We start from the raw sequence: 18,077 nt of genomic DNA on the forward strand, positions 1-18,077 counted from the left end.
CAATCACTAGTTCCTAAGAATTCAGGAACCAGTGGACTCATGGTCCTCTTCTACTCAAGAGCACAGATGGCTTTATAACCCTTTCCACAAGGAAAACACTTTGTCCATACCCAACTCCCCTCATTCTGTCCCCCAAACCCAGATAGTTAGGGGTTTGCTTGGCTTTCTGGATTTCTGTCTCCTTGACCAGTCTGTTTAGGATGACTGGAATGAGGGCTGCCCCTGAAGACTTCAAATCTCCCAGATTATTTGGAATAGGGAATAATAAACCACAAAATACTGAAATACTCAAGTGTTGTACCTGAGCCTCCAAATGAGGAGGAATGGGTCTTTGGTGGTCAATTATTTGTAATGTTGAGATCAGCGCTCTCCCACTAATACTATTTAAGATGTCTCAGAGAGAGTGCTCTTAATCAAGTTTTTACTACCTGCTTCGTACTGTGCTGGGAGGTGAACAGAATTATAAGCTGATTTTCGCCTTCAAGCAGCTTATAGTCCATTGGTAGAGATAGAAGTAACCCAGGTGGTACAAGGAGAAACTGTTTTAGTGTCAGTGTCCTGGTGATTACTGTTGGAGTTCAGCGAGGAGAAATACTTTGGTGGGTTTGAGTGATTTGTCGTTGTTGTTCATTCACTAAGTCGTGCCTGACTCTGCGACCCCCATGGACTTCAGCACGCCAGGCTTCCCTGTCCTTCACTGTCTCCCCAAGTTTGCTCAAACTCATATCCATTGAGTTGATGATGCCATCCACCCATCTTGTCCTCTGTCGCCCCCTTCCCCTTCTGCCCTCAATCTTTCCCAGCATCAGAGTCTTTCCCAGTGAGTCCATTCTTCATATTAAATGGCCATAGTACTGGAGCTTCAGCATCAGCATCAGTCCTTCCAGTGGATATTCTGGGTTGATTTCCTTTAGGATTGATTGGCTTGATCTCCTTACTGTCCAAGGGACTCTCCAGAGTCTTCCTCTAGCACCACAATTTGAAAGCATCAATTCTTTGGTGCTCAGCCATCTTTATGGTCTGACTCTCACATCCATTGATGACTATCAGGAAAAACCATAGCTTTGACTATGTGAACTTTTGTCGGCAAAGTTATGTCTCTGCTTTTTATTACGCTGTCTAGGTTTGTCATAGCTTTTCTTCCAAGGAGCATGCATCTTTTAATTTCTTGACTGCAGTTTGAATGATAGGAGGGGAGTTTTATTGCCTCTGTGAAACTGGAGCTTGTGCTTTTTAAGGGACGTCCAAGGTTTGGATGAATGTTGAGGAAGAGAGAGGCCATCCACAGGGTGAGGGGCTGCAGAAACGGAGGCAAGAATGTGTTGATGGGGTTGAGACTCTGCTGTCGGAGAAGTGAGAGCTGGCTTGATTCATAGTGTGGGGTTGATTTTAGAGTGTGTTAAAACCAGTGTGGGGAGCATCTGTTTGAATATTTTGGCAACTGTCTTTTGCGTGGGAAAGGCACTGGGTGAAGATGACAGCAAGAAGACTGGGATGATCTTTCCTTTCTGTTTTCTGGAATCAAAGATGGTACCAAGAGTTCCATCCAGAGAGCCCAGGGCAGTCGGCAAGGGGCAGTACCACTTGGACATGTCGAGCCACGCCAAGTGTGGCGTGATGGGAGGCCAGCCACTTACAGACGTCTTGTGGTCCACTGAAAGTCTGAGATGCACATTCAGGTGATAAGTCAGGAATGGAGAGTTTTGCTTTGGGAATCAACTCATAATTTCAGTAATTGAAACCACAGAAGTAGTTAAGGTAGTTGATATACAGAGATAAGAGCAGAGAACCAAGGGAGGTGGTGAAGTATGATGCTGGTTAATTCTATAGAACAGAGAGGAGAGATTTCTGGGGGTTAACATAGTACGGCATTTTATTAAGTAACTGGACAAGTGCACCCACATATGGTTAGAGACGTAGGAGGAAAGCTGGAAATCCATGTCAGAGAAGCAAGGCGGGGAAAAGACTGCAAGGGGACAGTCAGCAGTTCTGAATGCAGGGGAGATGGAAGAAGATGAGAGGAAAAGAGGCTACCCTGAGAAGGGCATTGGTGACCTTGGAGAGGGAGCTGCATCTTGGAGACACGGGGCCTTCTAACACCCCTTCCTGCAGAAACAGTGTCTAGCACCCCCTCCAGAGAGCCTGAGCCTGTGTTCTGGGGTCGGGGGGTGGGCTGGCTTCTGTGTGTATCTTCACTCGGGTCTACGTTTGGGTCTGCTGCGCAGCAAAGCTTGAGAACTGCTAATGCGATGCAGCCTAGCTCTCTGTAAGCACGTAGAGCTTGTGGAGTCACCTGGCTTTAGAAGATCGGTGATGGGAAAGTGAGGTCATGGACGCAGTCCACTTGTTGAAAGGAGTTGAGCCCTGAGGGAAGGACAGAGCAGTGTCATGTGCCTTGACGATGTGAACAGTCAGGTTCCCGTTCAGAAGCTTACGTGGGCGTGGAATGTGGTAGCCTGGCAAGTGGGAGGGGGATTGGCCAGCAAAACCCTACGAAGCCCTCTTAGTAATCATCATGGAAAGGACAATACACCCCTGCTGTAGGAATAACAGGCAATTTACAAAAGAAATAGCCAGTAAGTATCTGCAGATGGGTTCTCTTACTGGCAAAAAATGGAAGTGAGAATGAAATGCCATTTCTTGCCTGCCAAATTGGCAACTTTTTTTTTTTTTTTAAAGCAAAATAATACCCACTATTGATGAAGGTGCAGGAAAATTGAGGCTCTTGTGCCAGTGAGCATGTGTTGGAAAGGCTTTCCTAGAGGGCCGCTTGGCCTATGCCAGGCAGCCTGAAATATTCCTAGCTTTTGAGCCAGCAGTTACACTTCCAGAAATATGTCCCACGGAAATAGAGATGGAACGTTATGGGTGAAAGCCTAGGTTTTAAAGTAGGAAGGAAGGCTTATGGTTTCAAAGGTTGACTTTGGTAGTATGTAACTTGTATAAGGTATTAACATTTAACCCTCTAGGCCTCAATTTCCTCATCTGTAAAATGGGCTGTTGAAAGGATCGAAGTATATAATGTCTTTTTAAAAAGTTCTTAGAACCGTGCCTGGCCCTACTAAGTGGGTAGTAATTGAGCTACTGCTTATTTTTATTATTTTGTTATTATATGTGCAGAAACATTTGTGAAGAGTTTACTGCTGTGCAGCATAAACAGCAAAATATTAAGGATTGCTTAAATGTCCAGTAATTATGAATTATGCTGTGTCCGTAAGATGCAATATCTATGTAGCCATTAATTCTAACCTATGAAGGATATTTCATGTCCTGGGAGCACTTCAATGCCTAAATTAAGTTAAAGGGGCAGTCTACTTAAGGAGCAGTGTGATCTGAGGTTGGTAAAGATCTGTAACTATAAAAATGAAGAAGGAAAAAACCTAAAAACTTCATACCTCCCGGTGGCTCTCTGGCCAGTAATACTGTAGGTGGTTTTTATTTCAGATATTGAGTTTTTCTACAGATACCCCAAGTTTTTAAAAATAGTGTGTTCATGCTGCTTTAGTCAGAAGACATTATTTAAAATAAGTCTTAACATCATGAAACGCCAGATTGAAACTCTTAACGGGCCAGATGGTACATTTTACATCATTTCCTAACTTTTGCTCCACAGCCCAATAGGAGAAATGGAGAGATCAGAAACGGGATCTTTCGAGATGGATTTTTAGGAAATTGGAATTGAAAAGTTTTGGGCGCTGGCACAGAAGACATTGAAGTAGATGTTCACACTTAGTGGGGAAGGTATCCAGTTTGCGGAGAAAGCACTGGAGGTTGGGCGAGGATGGAGGGGCAGATGATCCAAGTGGGAAGTTCAAGGGGCTGTATTTGCTAGAAGGAGGGGCTGCTTCACATCTGGGAGGGGGATCCATGCATTATGGTGAATAAATTCAGGTCAGGAGAGAACCATTCAGGCCAGTAATGGACAAAGGATACTGGCCCGTTGTTCTCAGGACATGGGAGAGAGGTTTCAGGGTAGACACTGAAGGAAGTACCTAAGTGTTGGATAAAATATTCATATAGCTGGTTAAAATGCCCCCAATTCTGCCTCCCCACCCCCCCGCCTTTTTTTTTAAAGAAAAACACAGAATCAGTAAAAACTGAGTGGTTTCACTTTTCATTACTGTATTATGGGTTTGGTCGTTTTTGAACTTTGGGTGTGTCTCCATACATAGTAACAAATCTGTTCCAGTAAATACCAGCTCCTCTCTCCAGACACCCACAGCCTGGCCTGTTAGACCTGGCTCTGCTGCGGATCTCGGGACTCTCTCCTCCTCCCCTGCATGACTCTGTCAGAGCCAGAATATCGCGGTAGTTGTGGATTCCCTGCAGAATGGACTGAGCTAGCAGTTTTCACTTCTAGGCTGATTTATGTTCACGCTGGAAAGAGCACAGATGCAGTTATTAGCAAACATGAAGCCCAGGGCCTGGACGATTCTCTGGGCCTTCCGGGCAGTGGTCCTCTTGCAACACAGGAGACCTGTTCCAGCACGTGTGTGTTCCCTGATCTCGCCATAGTTACAGAATGATTCTCACGGCTACAGGGAAATAGCTACCAAGAGGATGGAATCTCGCCTATTTATGGTTTAACACTTACTGACTTACACGCAGCAGCAATATACAAATACTGTTGTGGAAAGCACAGAATGGAATTGGATATGATTCTTCAGTGGATTCCAGGCTAAACAGTTGAGGGTATTATTTCTTTGCCCCTTGAATGAGGTTTCTACTTATCTCCAAACCTAGGTTACCCTTGGTGCTCGCTCTCTTTTTTTTTTCTTAGACCGTGGGGATAGTTGATTCATCATTGTGTATTTTGCTAACATGTTGTAGTCTATGTTAAGCAATGCCCACTCTCTGTAGGCTGCTGGATTTCTTGCTTTCCGTGGTGGCTATCCTTGCCATTATATTTAGAATTGCTCTTCACCAGGTTAGGGAAATCTGTCTTGAATCAGGATGCCACAGTAAATAGGTTTCAGCATGTGTTACTTGAAATCCTGCCTGAATTAGAATGGCCATTTGTCTTCTCCAACCAGGGAGTTCTAGCTAGAACCTTTTGGGTGAAGAAAGGGAAGACCAGTTTTCTCTATCTGTCTGCACCTCCCCGTCGAAGCCTCCCTCCTGTCATGAAGCTGTGCCAGGAATGGATTTCAAATGAAGATAAGGGTGGATGATCAGGCTGGGTTGGCTGTTTGTAAGTATTTTGGAGAGATTCAACACATAGAGTTCCCACACTGGACAATTTTTTTTTTCTTTTTCATTTAACGTAATTTCAGATGTACAAGAAAGTTATAAAGATAGAATAGAGAATTCTCACATATATTTCATCCAGTCCTCTCCCATGTTATTAATACCATTTTCTCCCTTCTGTGTGTTTGTTGTCATGCATGTTTGCACAGAGACACGCTCTCAAACATGTATTTGCTAAGCAGTTCGAAAATGGAGACAGCATGCCCTGCTGCTAAGTTGCTTCAGTCGTGTCTGACTCTGTGCGACCCCATAGATGGCAGCCCACCAGGCTCCCCTGTCCCTGGGATTCTCCAGGCAAGAACACTGGAGTGGGTTGCCATTTCCTTCTCCATTACCTCTAAATGGACCTGTGCCTATTTCTTAAAAACAAAGATACTCTTTTATATAACCACACTGCAGTTATCAAAATTAGTAACTAACATTCATCTACCACTATTTCCCAATCTACAGACCTTAATCAGATTTTGCAAAGTTGTCCCAACCATGCCCTTTATTTGGGAAAAGTCCAGATTCTGTGTTTTGTTCATTGGTCACGTCTCTTTAGTCTAACTCTTTAATCTGAAACAGTGTATCTTTCTGCCTCCTGACACTGACATTTCTGAAGAGCCTAGGCCATTAGACTGTCCCCGGTTTGGATTTGCCTGCTGTTTTCTCATGATTAGACTTGGGTTTTGCATTTTCGGCAGGCATGTCACAGAAGAGATGTCACGTTCTTCTTAGTGCATCCTCTCAGGAGGCACAGGATGGCTACTCGTCTCATTCTTGGTGAGCCTCACTTCGACCACGTGATGAAGGGAGGTGGTGCTGCCAGGCTTCTCCAGTGTAAAGTCACTGTTTTTTCCTTCTGTAATTAATAAGTGTCTTGTGGGGAGATTCTTTGAGACTGTAAATATTCCTGTAACTACTCAAACTTTCACCCACTGCTTTTCGTATTCATTGATTCTTTGCTGAATGGGTTACTACTATGATGATGGTTACCAGATGGTATTGTTCTAACTGTATCATTCCCTCTGTATTTGTTAGTGGGATTTCCACCCTAAGCAAGAACTCTGCCTTCTGCCACATTAAAAAAAAAAATTACCAAAGTATGGAATCATGGATTCTAATTTTATATATTGGGTTGTAATCCTTTACTCTCATGTAACTTTCTTGCTGAAATTGTCCCAAGCTCGGGCAGTGAGAGCCCCTGCAGATGCTCCTGAGCCTTTGGGCACACTCTTCATTCAATCCTAGAGCACTTCCTTATGTCCTGCCTCAGAGAGGTGCTCCACACTCATCTTGCGCTCTCCCTGCCCCAGCCCAAAAATTGGCCGGCTCTCCAAGGAGACCTGCTTCCATTTAGAGGAGGAGGGTTGCACCAGACATTTCTTCAGTTTAGAGGAAAAGGAGGAGTGTGTCCAGGGATCATTTATTTTTTTCCTCTCTCAAAGTGTTATCATTTCTCCCAATACGTTAATTTCCCCCGTGGTTTTATTAAGCACCTGTTACATTGTGGATGTGAAAGATACAGAGATAAATGAGACACGGATCTTGCTCTCCAACTGCTCATAGCCTCATGGCAGAAATAGACAAGTCAACATATCATTACAGCATTGTGATAACTCTAGAATTGCAGTGTGTCACCATATGCAAAACTAGGATCACAGAGGAGGAGGTTAAAGCTGATAAAGCTGACTGAATAACCCAGTGGGTCACCAGGAATGAATAGAATCTTCACCTTTCAAATGACCCAAGAGGCTGCCTGATGTGGAACCTTCTGGCTATAGCAAAATGCCCTTCTCCATGCATGAAACCAGGGTCAGCATTCCACTTGGGAACTCTAATTAATCCAGAGAAAGATTTTTGTTTATATTGAATTGAACTCTATTTTTTAAATAAATCACCCCTCATTTACTCCTAGTTAAACCCTAAAGCTCAGTAGAAGACATGGAACTAATCCTCATTGTATGTGGCAGGCAGGGCTTCGCGTGGTTGAAGATGGTTGTCTTGCCCTGCAATGGGAACCTTGATTTTTTTTTTTGCTCTTGAGCTGATCATGGTCAGCCATTCATTAGTCAGTACACCTCTTACCAGATTCCCCCACATGGCTCATAACACTCTTCATGCAGTTAGAGAAAACGAGAGGGCTGTGATTCTGCTCAGTTGGAACAGATAGAGGCACCCCTGTAGCCCAGAGGCCGCATCTACATCTTTGGCCACTGTGTCAGCTTTAGGCTGCTGCTGAATTTGTAGTGAAGGAACACCTCCAGGTATGTTTTTTGTTTTTTGCATGAACTCCTGTTAATCCAAGTCCCTTTAATTCCCTGTTGGTTTTACTGCTCGCTTGAACTTAAATACAAGTCTTCCTATTTCTCTTTTCAAAATTTCATCGTTTGTTTCAGCCTGTTGTTCCAACTTACCGAGATTTGTTTTAAAAAAGTCTTGATTCCACCATTTAGCATGTTACTCCCCTCAATTGATGTATGTGCTTGGTCTCGTCCACCCCTAAAGTTGTCGATTTAAGTGAAGGGAACCAGGGATAAGGCAGGACTTTAAGGCATGTCCCTAGACATATTGACCTTTGAGTGGGTACTTTAGGTAATAACATCTTCCAGCTATAAGAGCGGGCAGACTTTATTATCTGAAAGACATTTCATCCCCTAGATACACAGAAATGATAAACTTTGGGATACATTATTAAAATCAAAAAGGACCCTCTACTGCGTTTCTCAGATCGTTGAGTCTAAGTGAAGCTATTCTCCAGTTTATTTTATGTGAATTTTCTTACTGAACCTACAGCTAATTGCTGAGTCCTCAGGACCTTTCGTCCCTGAGATGCTATTCAACAACTGTTGACTCTTCTTCTAAAACTGTGAGGAACTTGCAGTATATAGTCTATAACACATCCTTTTAAACTTAATATATATACTTTATCCAAAATGATGATACACATCTTCCTCTCCTTTCTCTTGTTTTATATTACTTCTGAGTGCTTTTTCGCCATTTAACATTATATTTATTTGTTTGCGGTCTTTCCCCACAAGAATGTAAGCTGATTCCTATTGTTGATTCTCTGAGTATCTGACATATAATAGGTGGACAGTAAATGCTGAGTTAATGGATGAATACATTTTTTGATCTATAGTTTCTGGAACTGCCTTTTTTTTTTCCTTGAAAGAAGTCAAGATAATGGGCCTTTTATCCCTTCTTTCCTGTGTGAAGATATCCAAGTAGGAGAGTGCATTTTGAACTCTCATCTCCTCTATCACTCCCAAGTTAAAAAAAAAAAAAAAAAAGGAGGGAGAAATGTGTCTGTGAACTGGTAGTGTTCCTTTCCACAGTCATCCTGATAGCCCATGATCTTGGAACAGACCCTGGTACCTAAAGATTGAATGCGACTGTCAGATGTGCTGAAGTTCTCTTTGAGAAATAGACATTAAAGTAAAACAGAGAAGATGGGACTTCACCGGTGGTCCAGTGGTTAAACTTTGCACTCCCAATGCAAGGGGTACAGGTTAGATCCCTGGATGGGGAACTAAGATTCCGAATGCCACATGGTGGGGCAGAAAAAAAAGAGAAATAACTAAAAAAAAAAGACAAGAAAACATAGTAGAATGGCTAAGAACACAGGCTCTACAGCAAGATTATGGTTTTGTCATTTAGGCTTTCATTTGTTATTTGACAAACATTATGTCATTTGTCATTTAGGTCAAGCGACCTGAGTTTTCCCAGCCTCAAAATGGGGCTAAAAATAGCACCCATCTTCTGGAATGTTCTAAGTGTCCAGGTGGTGTTGGGCCCACAGGCCTTACCATGATGCCACACTCAAGAAGTGATGGCTTCCCTTCAGATGGTTTTCATTTTTAAAAAGCTTTGGGAAAAAAGGCACAGAGTAGGACATGAGGTCGCCTATAACCTCATCCCCTAGCAATTACCTCTGTAAAATTTTTTTGCATAAATCTCACGGATTTCCACACGCAGAACCTAATTAGGCTTTGTTCACTCAGCATCCTGTGTGATCATTTCCCACCCACCCCTGTACATAGTTTCTTTTAAAAGTGATATTTTATACCATCCTATGGAATGCTATGCACTGTAATTTAGAAAATACCTTGTTTCTCCAGATTATTGCCATCTTTTTTTTTCCTGTTAGAAACATTGTGATGAATAATCTTCTATCTCTGCGTATCTTGGATTGTTTCCTGAAACAGGGGAATTGCTGAGTCAAAGGGCACGTGCATTTTTGAGGTTTTTGACACCCACTGCCAAATTGCTTTCAGGAAGGTGGTGCTCACTGAAGTCCCCCTCCAGCATAGCAGGGAACCCCCAGGAGCCCGCCCATTCACTTCTCTCTGGTGATGCTGCATGGGTTATTCACAGAGGCAACAGTTTCTCCCATCTCTCTCTCTCTCTTTTTCTTTTCTTTCCCCCTTTGTTTCTTTTCTTGGTTTTCTGCCAGACAGCCTCTTGTGAAAGGACCACCTAATTAACCCTGTGCTAATTAACAATTTAAAATTACACAGTGCGACTGTTGGTGTTTAATTCTCCAGGAGCTGGAGCAACAGCAGAGCCCCCTCCCCTTCCTCATAGCTGCACCCCCTGTAACTTCACCAGCTTCCCTGTAACTGTTGCATGGAGCCCTGGCCTGTCTCCTTAAGGGAGAGTGATAAAGCTGTCACATCACGTCTTCTCAGTTGAAAGAGGGAGATGGATGACTTTGTTAATGGGGGGCCCCCGGGATAACAGGGTGGAGTCTTACCATTTTTTAACCGTCTTTGAAAAATAAAAGACTGAGACTGGCAAAAATGCAGAGGTTTTACAGGTAGGTTTGAGGAAACTGTAACAGTGAGAGGACCAAGAATGGGGGAGGGGTTCCTGATGAAAATGTTAGAACTTTTCTCCACAAGAGGACTTCTCAAATGGCAGAGGAAGGTGCTCAGCAGGGAGAGTGCGAGTGCTAGGTCCCTCCCTTTAACTCTCTTACTGAAGAGGATGTGCTCTGTTGAAATCTAACTAAATTCTTAAAACCACCACCACCAAGAAAAAAAAAGAACCACCCATGCTGAGTCCCAACACTGGCGGTCTTGTGTTTAAAGGGGATTCGAGGGTGCAGATGGCTGGAGAGGAGCAGGCAGCCAGAAGGGGTGAGGGTTTATGGTGTGTGAGCCAGCCCCAGCCATACCGAAGGATGAGGAAGGGGTGCAGAGCTGGGTGGGGGGGCCGCCTATAAGAGCACAGGGACCCGCTGGGTTCCCAGGCTGCCCTCTATAACTGAAGATCATTGATTTTACGGGAAACCATGTTTACAGACAGAGTGCTGATCGACCTCGAGTTGACTTCTGTCTCCTTAAGTAAGAACTACCTTTTTCTTATTGACTGGCTGATAAACAGAGCGAAAGGAACTGCTGGCCCAGTGGGAGAAGGCCTCAGATCCTGGGGCCCAAAGGTGGGGCAGCGTTAAGAGATTCCTGCATCTCTGTGCTCTGGTCCCCTTCTCCCCCCCACCCATCCCTGCACCTCCCAGGGACTGGTGAGTGAGCCCAAGACTGACCCTGCCTGGTTACCTGGCAGCATAGGCTCCAAGCGCAGAGGAGCAGTGATCTGTCACAAAGCAGAGTGTCTCATTCAAGCTTCAGTAATGCACAGCCCCTGGGGATGGTATTAAAAATGCAGATTCTGATCTGGGCTAGGGCTGAGAGCCTACATTTTTCACAGGCTCCCTGGTGAAGACAGGCTCTTTGGCCCCGAACCACACTTGGCTTAGCAAGGTGGCAAGAGCTGCCTGCTTACCCTGGCCAGCAGGCACTGACAGGAAGCCTAGAGCAGGTGCTTGGGATCCCGAGCAGGCTCCGTCTTTCCCATCAGCATCTCAGTGGGCTGTTGCCCCTTTGCGAATGAGGGGTCCCCTACATGTGCCCCCTCATGGGGCAGGTGTCACTGCCACAGGATATCTGTCTTTGCCCACAAGGTCATCTTTTCTTGACATCTTTTGCTGAGGAATAGAAAACCAAGTTGGGTGACTTTTTAAAAGTCCCAGTCCCTTAACCAGATGATTTGTGGAGGAGGAGGAGGAAGAAGAGAGCAGAGCAAGAAAAGCCCACCAATTAATTGGTAAACGCTTTGCAGGTTTCTCAGCCCAGTCCAGGCTGGAGAAGAGATTGGCTTTGCTGTCAATACACAAGTCCCTGGTGAAGCATCAAAGCTGTTCTCCTTTATCAATCGTGGCCTCCCCTTCCCGCATGTTCCTGTAACTTACCAAGCATTTATGACATTGATTTTACAATCGGGCTGTTAACCCTCCCGCCTCTTCAGGCCTGCCAACCTTTTTGGCCCAAGCTGTCAATCAGATATCATCCAGCCAATCACACACGTCCTTAGGGAAGAGCCACCTTGGATTCTCACCTGTATCCCAACTGAGCCTTATGAGGATGTCTTATCGCATTTGCTGTTTGGTTTGGTTTAGTGTAGTTGTGTTTGTTTAAAATCAATATATCTTTTCTAAGGCACATGAAACTTTGTTGTAGTGGAATTTGAGGTTATAAGCTAAGAGCTGGTGTGTGTGCATGCGCGTGCTTGTGTGTTAACAAACAAAATATGACACGTTCTTCCAAAAAGTTGTTTCTCCTGAAACTTCTGGTAAACCTGCTTTCCCCATCTTTTCCCGAGAGGGAGCTCTTGGTTCACTGTGCAGTCGAGAATCAAGCAATGAAAAAAAGAATGGGAAGATGGAGGCGGGGGTTGGGGGGAACAAACCCAGCCAAAATCTTCATGCTGTGTGTGAATGAGATGGTGGGTGGAGAAGCAGCCAAGTGTTCTCCAGGAAGGAGGCGTGGCAGGGAGGGTGGCCTGGGATTCACAGCGAGCACTCTTGAAAACCTTGCGAGGCGCTGAGTCTCCTGTAGGAGCAGGGCCAGACAGAAGAAACGCTCCTGTGATATTGTTGCCACAGGAGCAGAGCAGAGGCAAGCGATCTAATGTCTCCCTCCCCAGGGACATGAGGTCTCAGAGGGCAGATTGAGCTCAGTGGCACTTTGGAGTCGGAAACGGAAAAGCCCCAGGGCTGAAGGACAGCTGCTTGGGTAACGACTAATAAGTAAGAGGCAGGTGTGGAACTGGGGCTGGCGGAGCCCAGCTGCCATCTCGGCTCGCTGTGAGATCCTTGACAGCAGAACCCCCCTAGTCAGTGGTGAACGCGCTCCATCCAGGCAGGGCGAGATCCTCCCTGCAGGCGGCGGACTCAGCCCACTGAGAGTCTGGGTGGATCTTCCTAGAAACATCCCGCTCATGTTTTGCACCTCTGTATTTTGAGTCTGAAGCCAGCTGAGTCACAAGCAGGTGTGTTCTGTGGGTTGTGGGGAGGAGATAGGAATTGAGAACACCACCTTTCTCAGCATCCCAGTGGCATTGGAGTCATTTCTTAGATCTAGGGCCTCAAGTTTTACTACTTGTAAAATGAGACAGTGTTTTCAAGACTGGGACAGGGTGACTGCAGCCATGGGGCCTTTGAGGGGCTTCACAGAGCTTGCCCAGGCCTGCACACATGCCCTTGACCCTTGCGCCCTCAAACACTTCTCCGTGAATTTCTCAAACTAAAAGTGTGGTCAGTAAGAGCAAGGGCACAACTTCGGTTCTAAATCAAACGGCATGTCCCCACCCAGGTTCATAATCCTTTCTCTAGGGCTGCAAAGTTGTCTTTCTCCTGTCTCTCTGTCCCAGGTGTTCCCCTGGCCCACAGACAGTGTGGGCAACAGGGGTGGCTTTGTGTTGCCCTCTGAATGTGGTGGGACCACCGTTCTGTGTCCCGGAAAGTTGAAAACAAGCCTCCTCCTGATCCCTGCCTGATCGCCGGGCCCTGACTCTAACGCTGTGCTTGCAAAGATCTCAAACTCAAACTGGTCTCCAGGGGTGCAGCAGCTGACAGTCTGAAGACAGAAAGGGCTTCTCCTGACGCCCCTTTCCCCGACACCCCCCTCTTCCTGTGACACCCAGGGGTACCGCCCGCCCGCTAAGCCTGGACGGGGTGGGGCGACGGCCGGGGTCACTGCTGCCCCGCTGTCTCTGTTGTGGGTGTGGAAGACAGAAGCCTGCCAGGGCAGAGTGCTCTGTGCAGGACCTCAGCCTCGGCCCTCCTAACCTCTTTCCTTTCTCTCTCTCTTCCCCCTTCTCTCCCTCCTCTCCCCCTTGCCTCTGCCCTTCAGGTCCGATCCGTACTGGGTGCAATGAAAGCTCCACGCAGGCCTTACCATGGAAGGCTGTGACTCGCCTGTCGTCTCGGGGAAGGACAATGGGTGCGGTATCCCTCAGCACCAGCAATGGACTGAACTCAACAGCACCCACCTCCCCGACAAACCCAGTAGCATGGAGCAGCCCACAAGCGAGAGCCACGGGCCCCTGGACGGCCTGAGGGCCCCCTTCAATGAGCGCCTCGCGGAGAGCACCGCCCCGGCCGGGCCCGCCGCCGAGCCCGCCGCCGCCACCGCCGGCAAGGAGGTCAGCTGCAACGAGTGCTCGGCCTCCTTCGCCAGCCTGCAGACCTACATGGAGCACCACTGCCCCGGCGCCCGCCCCCCGCCGCCGCCGCCCCCGCCCCCGCGGGAGGAGAGCGGCAGCGACAGCAGCGAGGAGGGGGACGAGGAGAGCGACGTGGAGAACCTGGCCGGGGAGATCGTGTTCCAGCCCGACGGCTCGGCGTACATCGTCGAGAGTCTGAGCCAGCTGACCCAGGGCGGGGGCGTGGGCGGCGGCGGGCCTCTGCCGTCGCTCTTCCTGAACTCTCTCCCCTCCGCCGCCGCCGCCTCGGGGGGCAAGCAAGGGGACCCTTCCTGTGCGGCACCTGTCTACCCCCAGATCATCAACACTTTCCACATAGCCTCATCCTTCGGGAAGTGGTTTGAGGGCCCAGACCAGGCTTTCCCGAATACCTCAGCCCTGGCGGGGCTCAGCCCCGTCCTGCACAGCTTCCGCGTATTCGACGTGCGACACAAAAGCAGCAAGGATTACCTAAACAGCGACGGCTCTGCCAAAAGCTCCTGCGTATCCAAAGATGCTCCCAACAACGTGGACCTGTCCAAATTCGATGGCTTCGTGCTCTACGGCAAGAGGAAGCCCATCCTGATGTGTTTCCTGTGCAAGCTCTCCTTCGGGTACGTCCGTTCGTTTGTGACCCACGCGGTGCACGACCATCGAATGACCCTGAGTGAAGAGGAGCGGAAGATTCTTAGCAATAAGAACATCTCCGCCATCATCCAAGGGATCGGCAAAGACAAGGAACCCCTTGTAAGTTTTCTGGAACCAAAAAACAAAAACTTTCAACTCCCTTTAGTTTCCACCGCTAACCTCATAGGCCCCGGACACAGTTTTTATGGGAAATTCAGTGGCATTCGAATGGAAGGGGAGGAGGCTCTCCCCGCCGGCCCCACCGCGGGCCCCGAGCAGCCCCAGGCGGGTCTCCTGACCCCCAGCACCCTCCTGAACCTTGGCGGGCTCACCAGCTCCGTCCTGAAGACCCCCATTACCTCAGTCCCCCTGGGGCCTCTGGCCTCCAGTCCTACCAAATCCTCAGAGGGCAAGGACTCTGGGGCAGCAGAAGGAGAGAAGCAAGAAGTGGGTGATCCGGACTGCTTCTCGGAGAAGGCAGAGCCCGCCGAGGAGGAGGCGGAGGAGGAGGAGGAGGAAGAGGAGGCGGAGGAAGAGGAAGAGGAGGAGGAAGAGGAGGAGGAAGAGGAGGAGGAGGAGGGCTGCAAAGGACTCTTTCCAAGCGAGCTGGACGACGAGCTGGAGGACAGGCCCCCTGAGGAGTCTGGGGCCGCGGCAGGTAGTAGCAGCAAAAAGGACCTTGCTCTCTCAAACCAAAGCATTTCTAACTCCCCCTTAATGCCTAATGTGCTCCAGACCCTGTCGAGGGGCGCAGCTTCTACTAGTTCTAATTCCGCTTCTTCCTTTGTTGTCTTTGATGGTGCGAACAGGAGGAATCGTTTAAGCTTTAACAGTGAGGGCGTCAGGGCCAACGTGGCAGAGGGCGGCAGGAGGCTGGACTTTGCTGATGAAAGTGCCAATAAAGACAATGCCACAGCACCAGAACCAAATGAAAGCACAGAGGGGGACGAGGGGGGCTTCGTCCCCCATCACCAGCACGCTGGCTCCCTCTGCGAGCTCGGGGTGGGGGAGTGCCCCTCGGGGAGCGGCGTGGAGTGCCCCAAATGCGACACGGTCCTGGGCTCCTCCCGCTCGCTGGGCGGCCACATGACCATGATGCATTCTCGCAACTCGTGCAAGACACTCAAGTGCCCCAAGTGCAACTGGCACTACAAGTACCAGCAGACGCTGGAGGCGCACATGAAGGAGAAGCACCCGGAGCCGGGGGGCTCCTGCGTCTACTGCAAGAGCGGGCAGCCCCACCCCCGGCTGGCACGAGGCGAGAGCTACACGTGCGGTTACAAGCCTTTCCGCTGCGAGGTGTGTAACTACTCCACAACGACCAAAGGCAACCTCAGTATCCATATGCAGTCTGACAAGCATCTCAACAACATGCAGAACCTGCAGAATGGCGGGGGGGAGCAGGTGTTCAGTCACACGGCCGGGGCGGCGGCAGCCGCAGCTGCAGCGGCCGCTGCCGCGGCCAACATGGGCAGCTCCTGTGGAGCCCCCTCGCCCACCAAACCAAAAACCAAGCCCACCTGGCGGTGTGAGGTGTGCGACTACGAGACCAACGTGGCCCGGAACCTGCGCATCCACATGACGAGCGAGAAGCACATGCACAACATGATGCTGCTGCAGCAGAACATGACGCAGATGCAGCACAGCCGCCACCTGGGCCTGGGCGGCCTGCCCTCCCCGGCCGAGGCTGAGCTCTACCAGTACTACCTGGCCCAGAACGTCAACCTGCCCAACCTGAAGGTGGACAGCACGGCCCCGGACGCCCCGTTCGTGATGAGCGGATTCCAGCTGGACCCCGCCGGGCCCGTGGCCGCCATGACGCCTGCTCTAGGTGAGGCTGCCCCGTGTGTGTCTGTCCTGAGCGATGGGAGTCAAACCGGGGAGGACACGCGCGCAGGCCACGGTCCCCGTTGACTCTGTTGAGTCCCGTGGATCTCAAGAACCTTTGCTCTCTTGAGAGTCGTTCTGCACTCTGCTCGAGCATCCAGTCGTCCCTTCTTTTTTTTCTCTAGAATCCCCTGAACTCTTGTGTTGAGCCCATGGAGAGTGGTTTGGGTTCAATGTGAGACCCAGGTGCCCTCCAGCTCCACGGAAGTGTAGTGAAGTTTGAGTGTTTCCTCTAGTATTTGGCTCTGGGTCAACTTTCCTTCCTGTTCCCATCCCCCCCTTTATCTGTCCCTTTCTTGATTTGAAAAATCGCTACATTTCCTCTCGACTTTCGGGTTCATTAAACAATTATTGAGATGTTCAGGAAAGTATCGCTGTAGTTTTCAGTAGGGACGGTCACCTCTGAAAGAGGATCTGAGGACTGTGGTGTAACTTATTTAAATAAGCCAGGTCTGATTGTGAGCAGACCAGGAGCCACCCAGATATGTCTTCCAAAGTTCTCCAGTGTTGTTCCTGGGATCTTGATGCTTTAAAGAGGCGGGTTCTTTTTATTACCTTGCATGAGTTGCCAGTGATTAGTATAGTTGGGAATCGGTTGACCTGGGGGGCGCCGTGAGGAGTGATGTGATAGATGAGTAATACATAAGTTCTAAAATTGCACATTAAAGAAAGCCTGATTTTAGTATCAGGTCCTGGTTAACGGAGCCTTTGTTGCCATGGAGTACATGGCTTCCTGTTGGAAAACCGTCTCACCCGTTGGCTTCGTTGAGCCAGAATGGGACCAAGAGGACAGGATTTGGATGCCAAAAGCCACGACTCTTCATGTAAAAAGAACCGTGACCACTTCTAGGGAAGAGCTTCTATAGCGAGCAAATGTACAAACCAGTTTCATGAGCACCAGTGTGGTGGTCAGGCCCTGCCTGCCCTAACTACACAAGCGTGGTCTCTGTTCCCTGACCCAGCTAACCTCTTGAGACCAGCAGCAACGTCCTGAATGACACAGGACCCCCTTAATGACATGGGAGTAAGTCGTTCTCGGCAACAAAGCATGAACAAACACCTTTATTCTAGAATGGCTCAGGTTCACACAGAGGGCTGAACCTCCCCAGCGGGCACATCTTTATTTGTGTGGTCTTTCAGTGCTAATTGCTGCTGATGAGTTATATTTCACGGCATTTAATTTGTTTTTCCTGCCATGCAGTTAAATTTGAATTCTGGCAACTTTAATCTTCTTCTCCGTTTTGGAACATTGACTGGTTGATCCTTTCTTACCAAGCAGTTTGAAGATGTTTTACCCACTGGTCACTCACGGATGCACAGGGATCAGTCATTCTGTTTGTCCAAAGAGTGACCATGGGGGTTGCACACCTATGAGTGGCATTGGTACTCACAAAGACTGTACTGCTTTTAAAGCCTACGGCGGTTGGGGTTTTCTTCATCTGGAGATTTAGAATCTTGGGGAAGCAGGTCTTGGAGTAAATCAAATATAATGTAAGTGGAACGAAGACACAGAAAATGTATGGGTTCATACTGGGTCAAAGTGAAGACTTTTTAATTACCTTGAAAACCAGTAATTCTGACTGAGGCTTGAATTGAGTGGTAGATAAATGGTTTGCTTTTAGCACCCACTGTCTGTGAATCTGCGGGACACTGTACATCATGAGCAGAGGGCAGATGCGAAAAATGACGAAACGGATCCTTGAGTTCTGCACATACATAGAAGATCCAGACTTTATTTCTTAAAGAGAATAGTGTTCTTCCTTCTAAAGACCTTATCCAGGTAGTCACGGAGGGCCCTTGAATTTCCA

General features: G+C 48.3%; 1 protein-coding gene across 5 annotated transcripts in view; it reads left to right on the forward strand.

Moving 5' to 3' along the window:
• The window catches only part of ZFHX3 (zinc finger homeobox 3), a 251,101-nt gene that overhangs the window by 73,024 nt on the left and 160,000 nt on the right, over positions 1–18,077 (forward strand). For 3 of the 5 annotated variants that reach the window (XM_061387768.1, XM_061387770.1, XM_061387769.1), the window contains exon 2: positions 13,425–16,213. The exons of the other annotated variants lie outside the window; for them this stretch is intronic. In XM_061387768.1, the coding sequence (XP_061243752.1) occupies positions 13,471–16,213 (2,743 nt within the window). In that variant the 5' untranslated portion in view covers positions 13,425–13,470. The remainder of the gene's footprint in view (positions 1–13,424; positions 16,214–18,077) is intronic. 5 annotated transcript variants of the gene reach the window in all.

Source organism: Bos javanicus, chromosome 18, assembly GCF_032452875.1.
Source record: "Bos javanicus breed banteng chromosome 18, ARS-OSU_banteng_1.0, whole genome shotgun sequence".
Classification (NCBI taxonomy): Eukaryota; Metazoa; Chordata; class Mammalia; order Artiodactyla; family Bovidae; genus Bos; species Bos javanicus.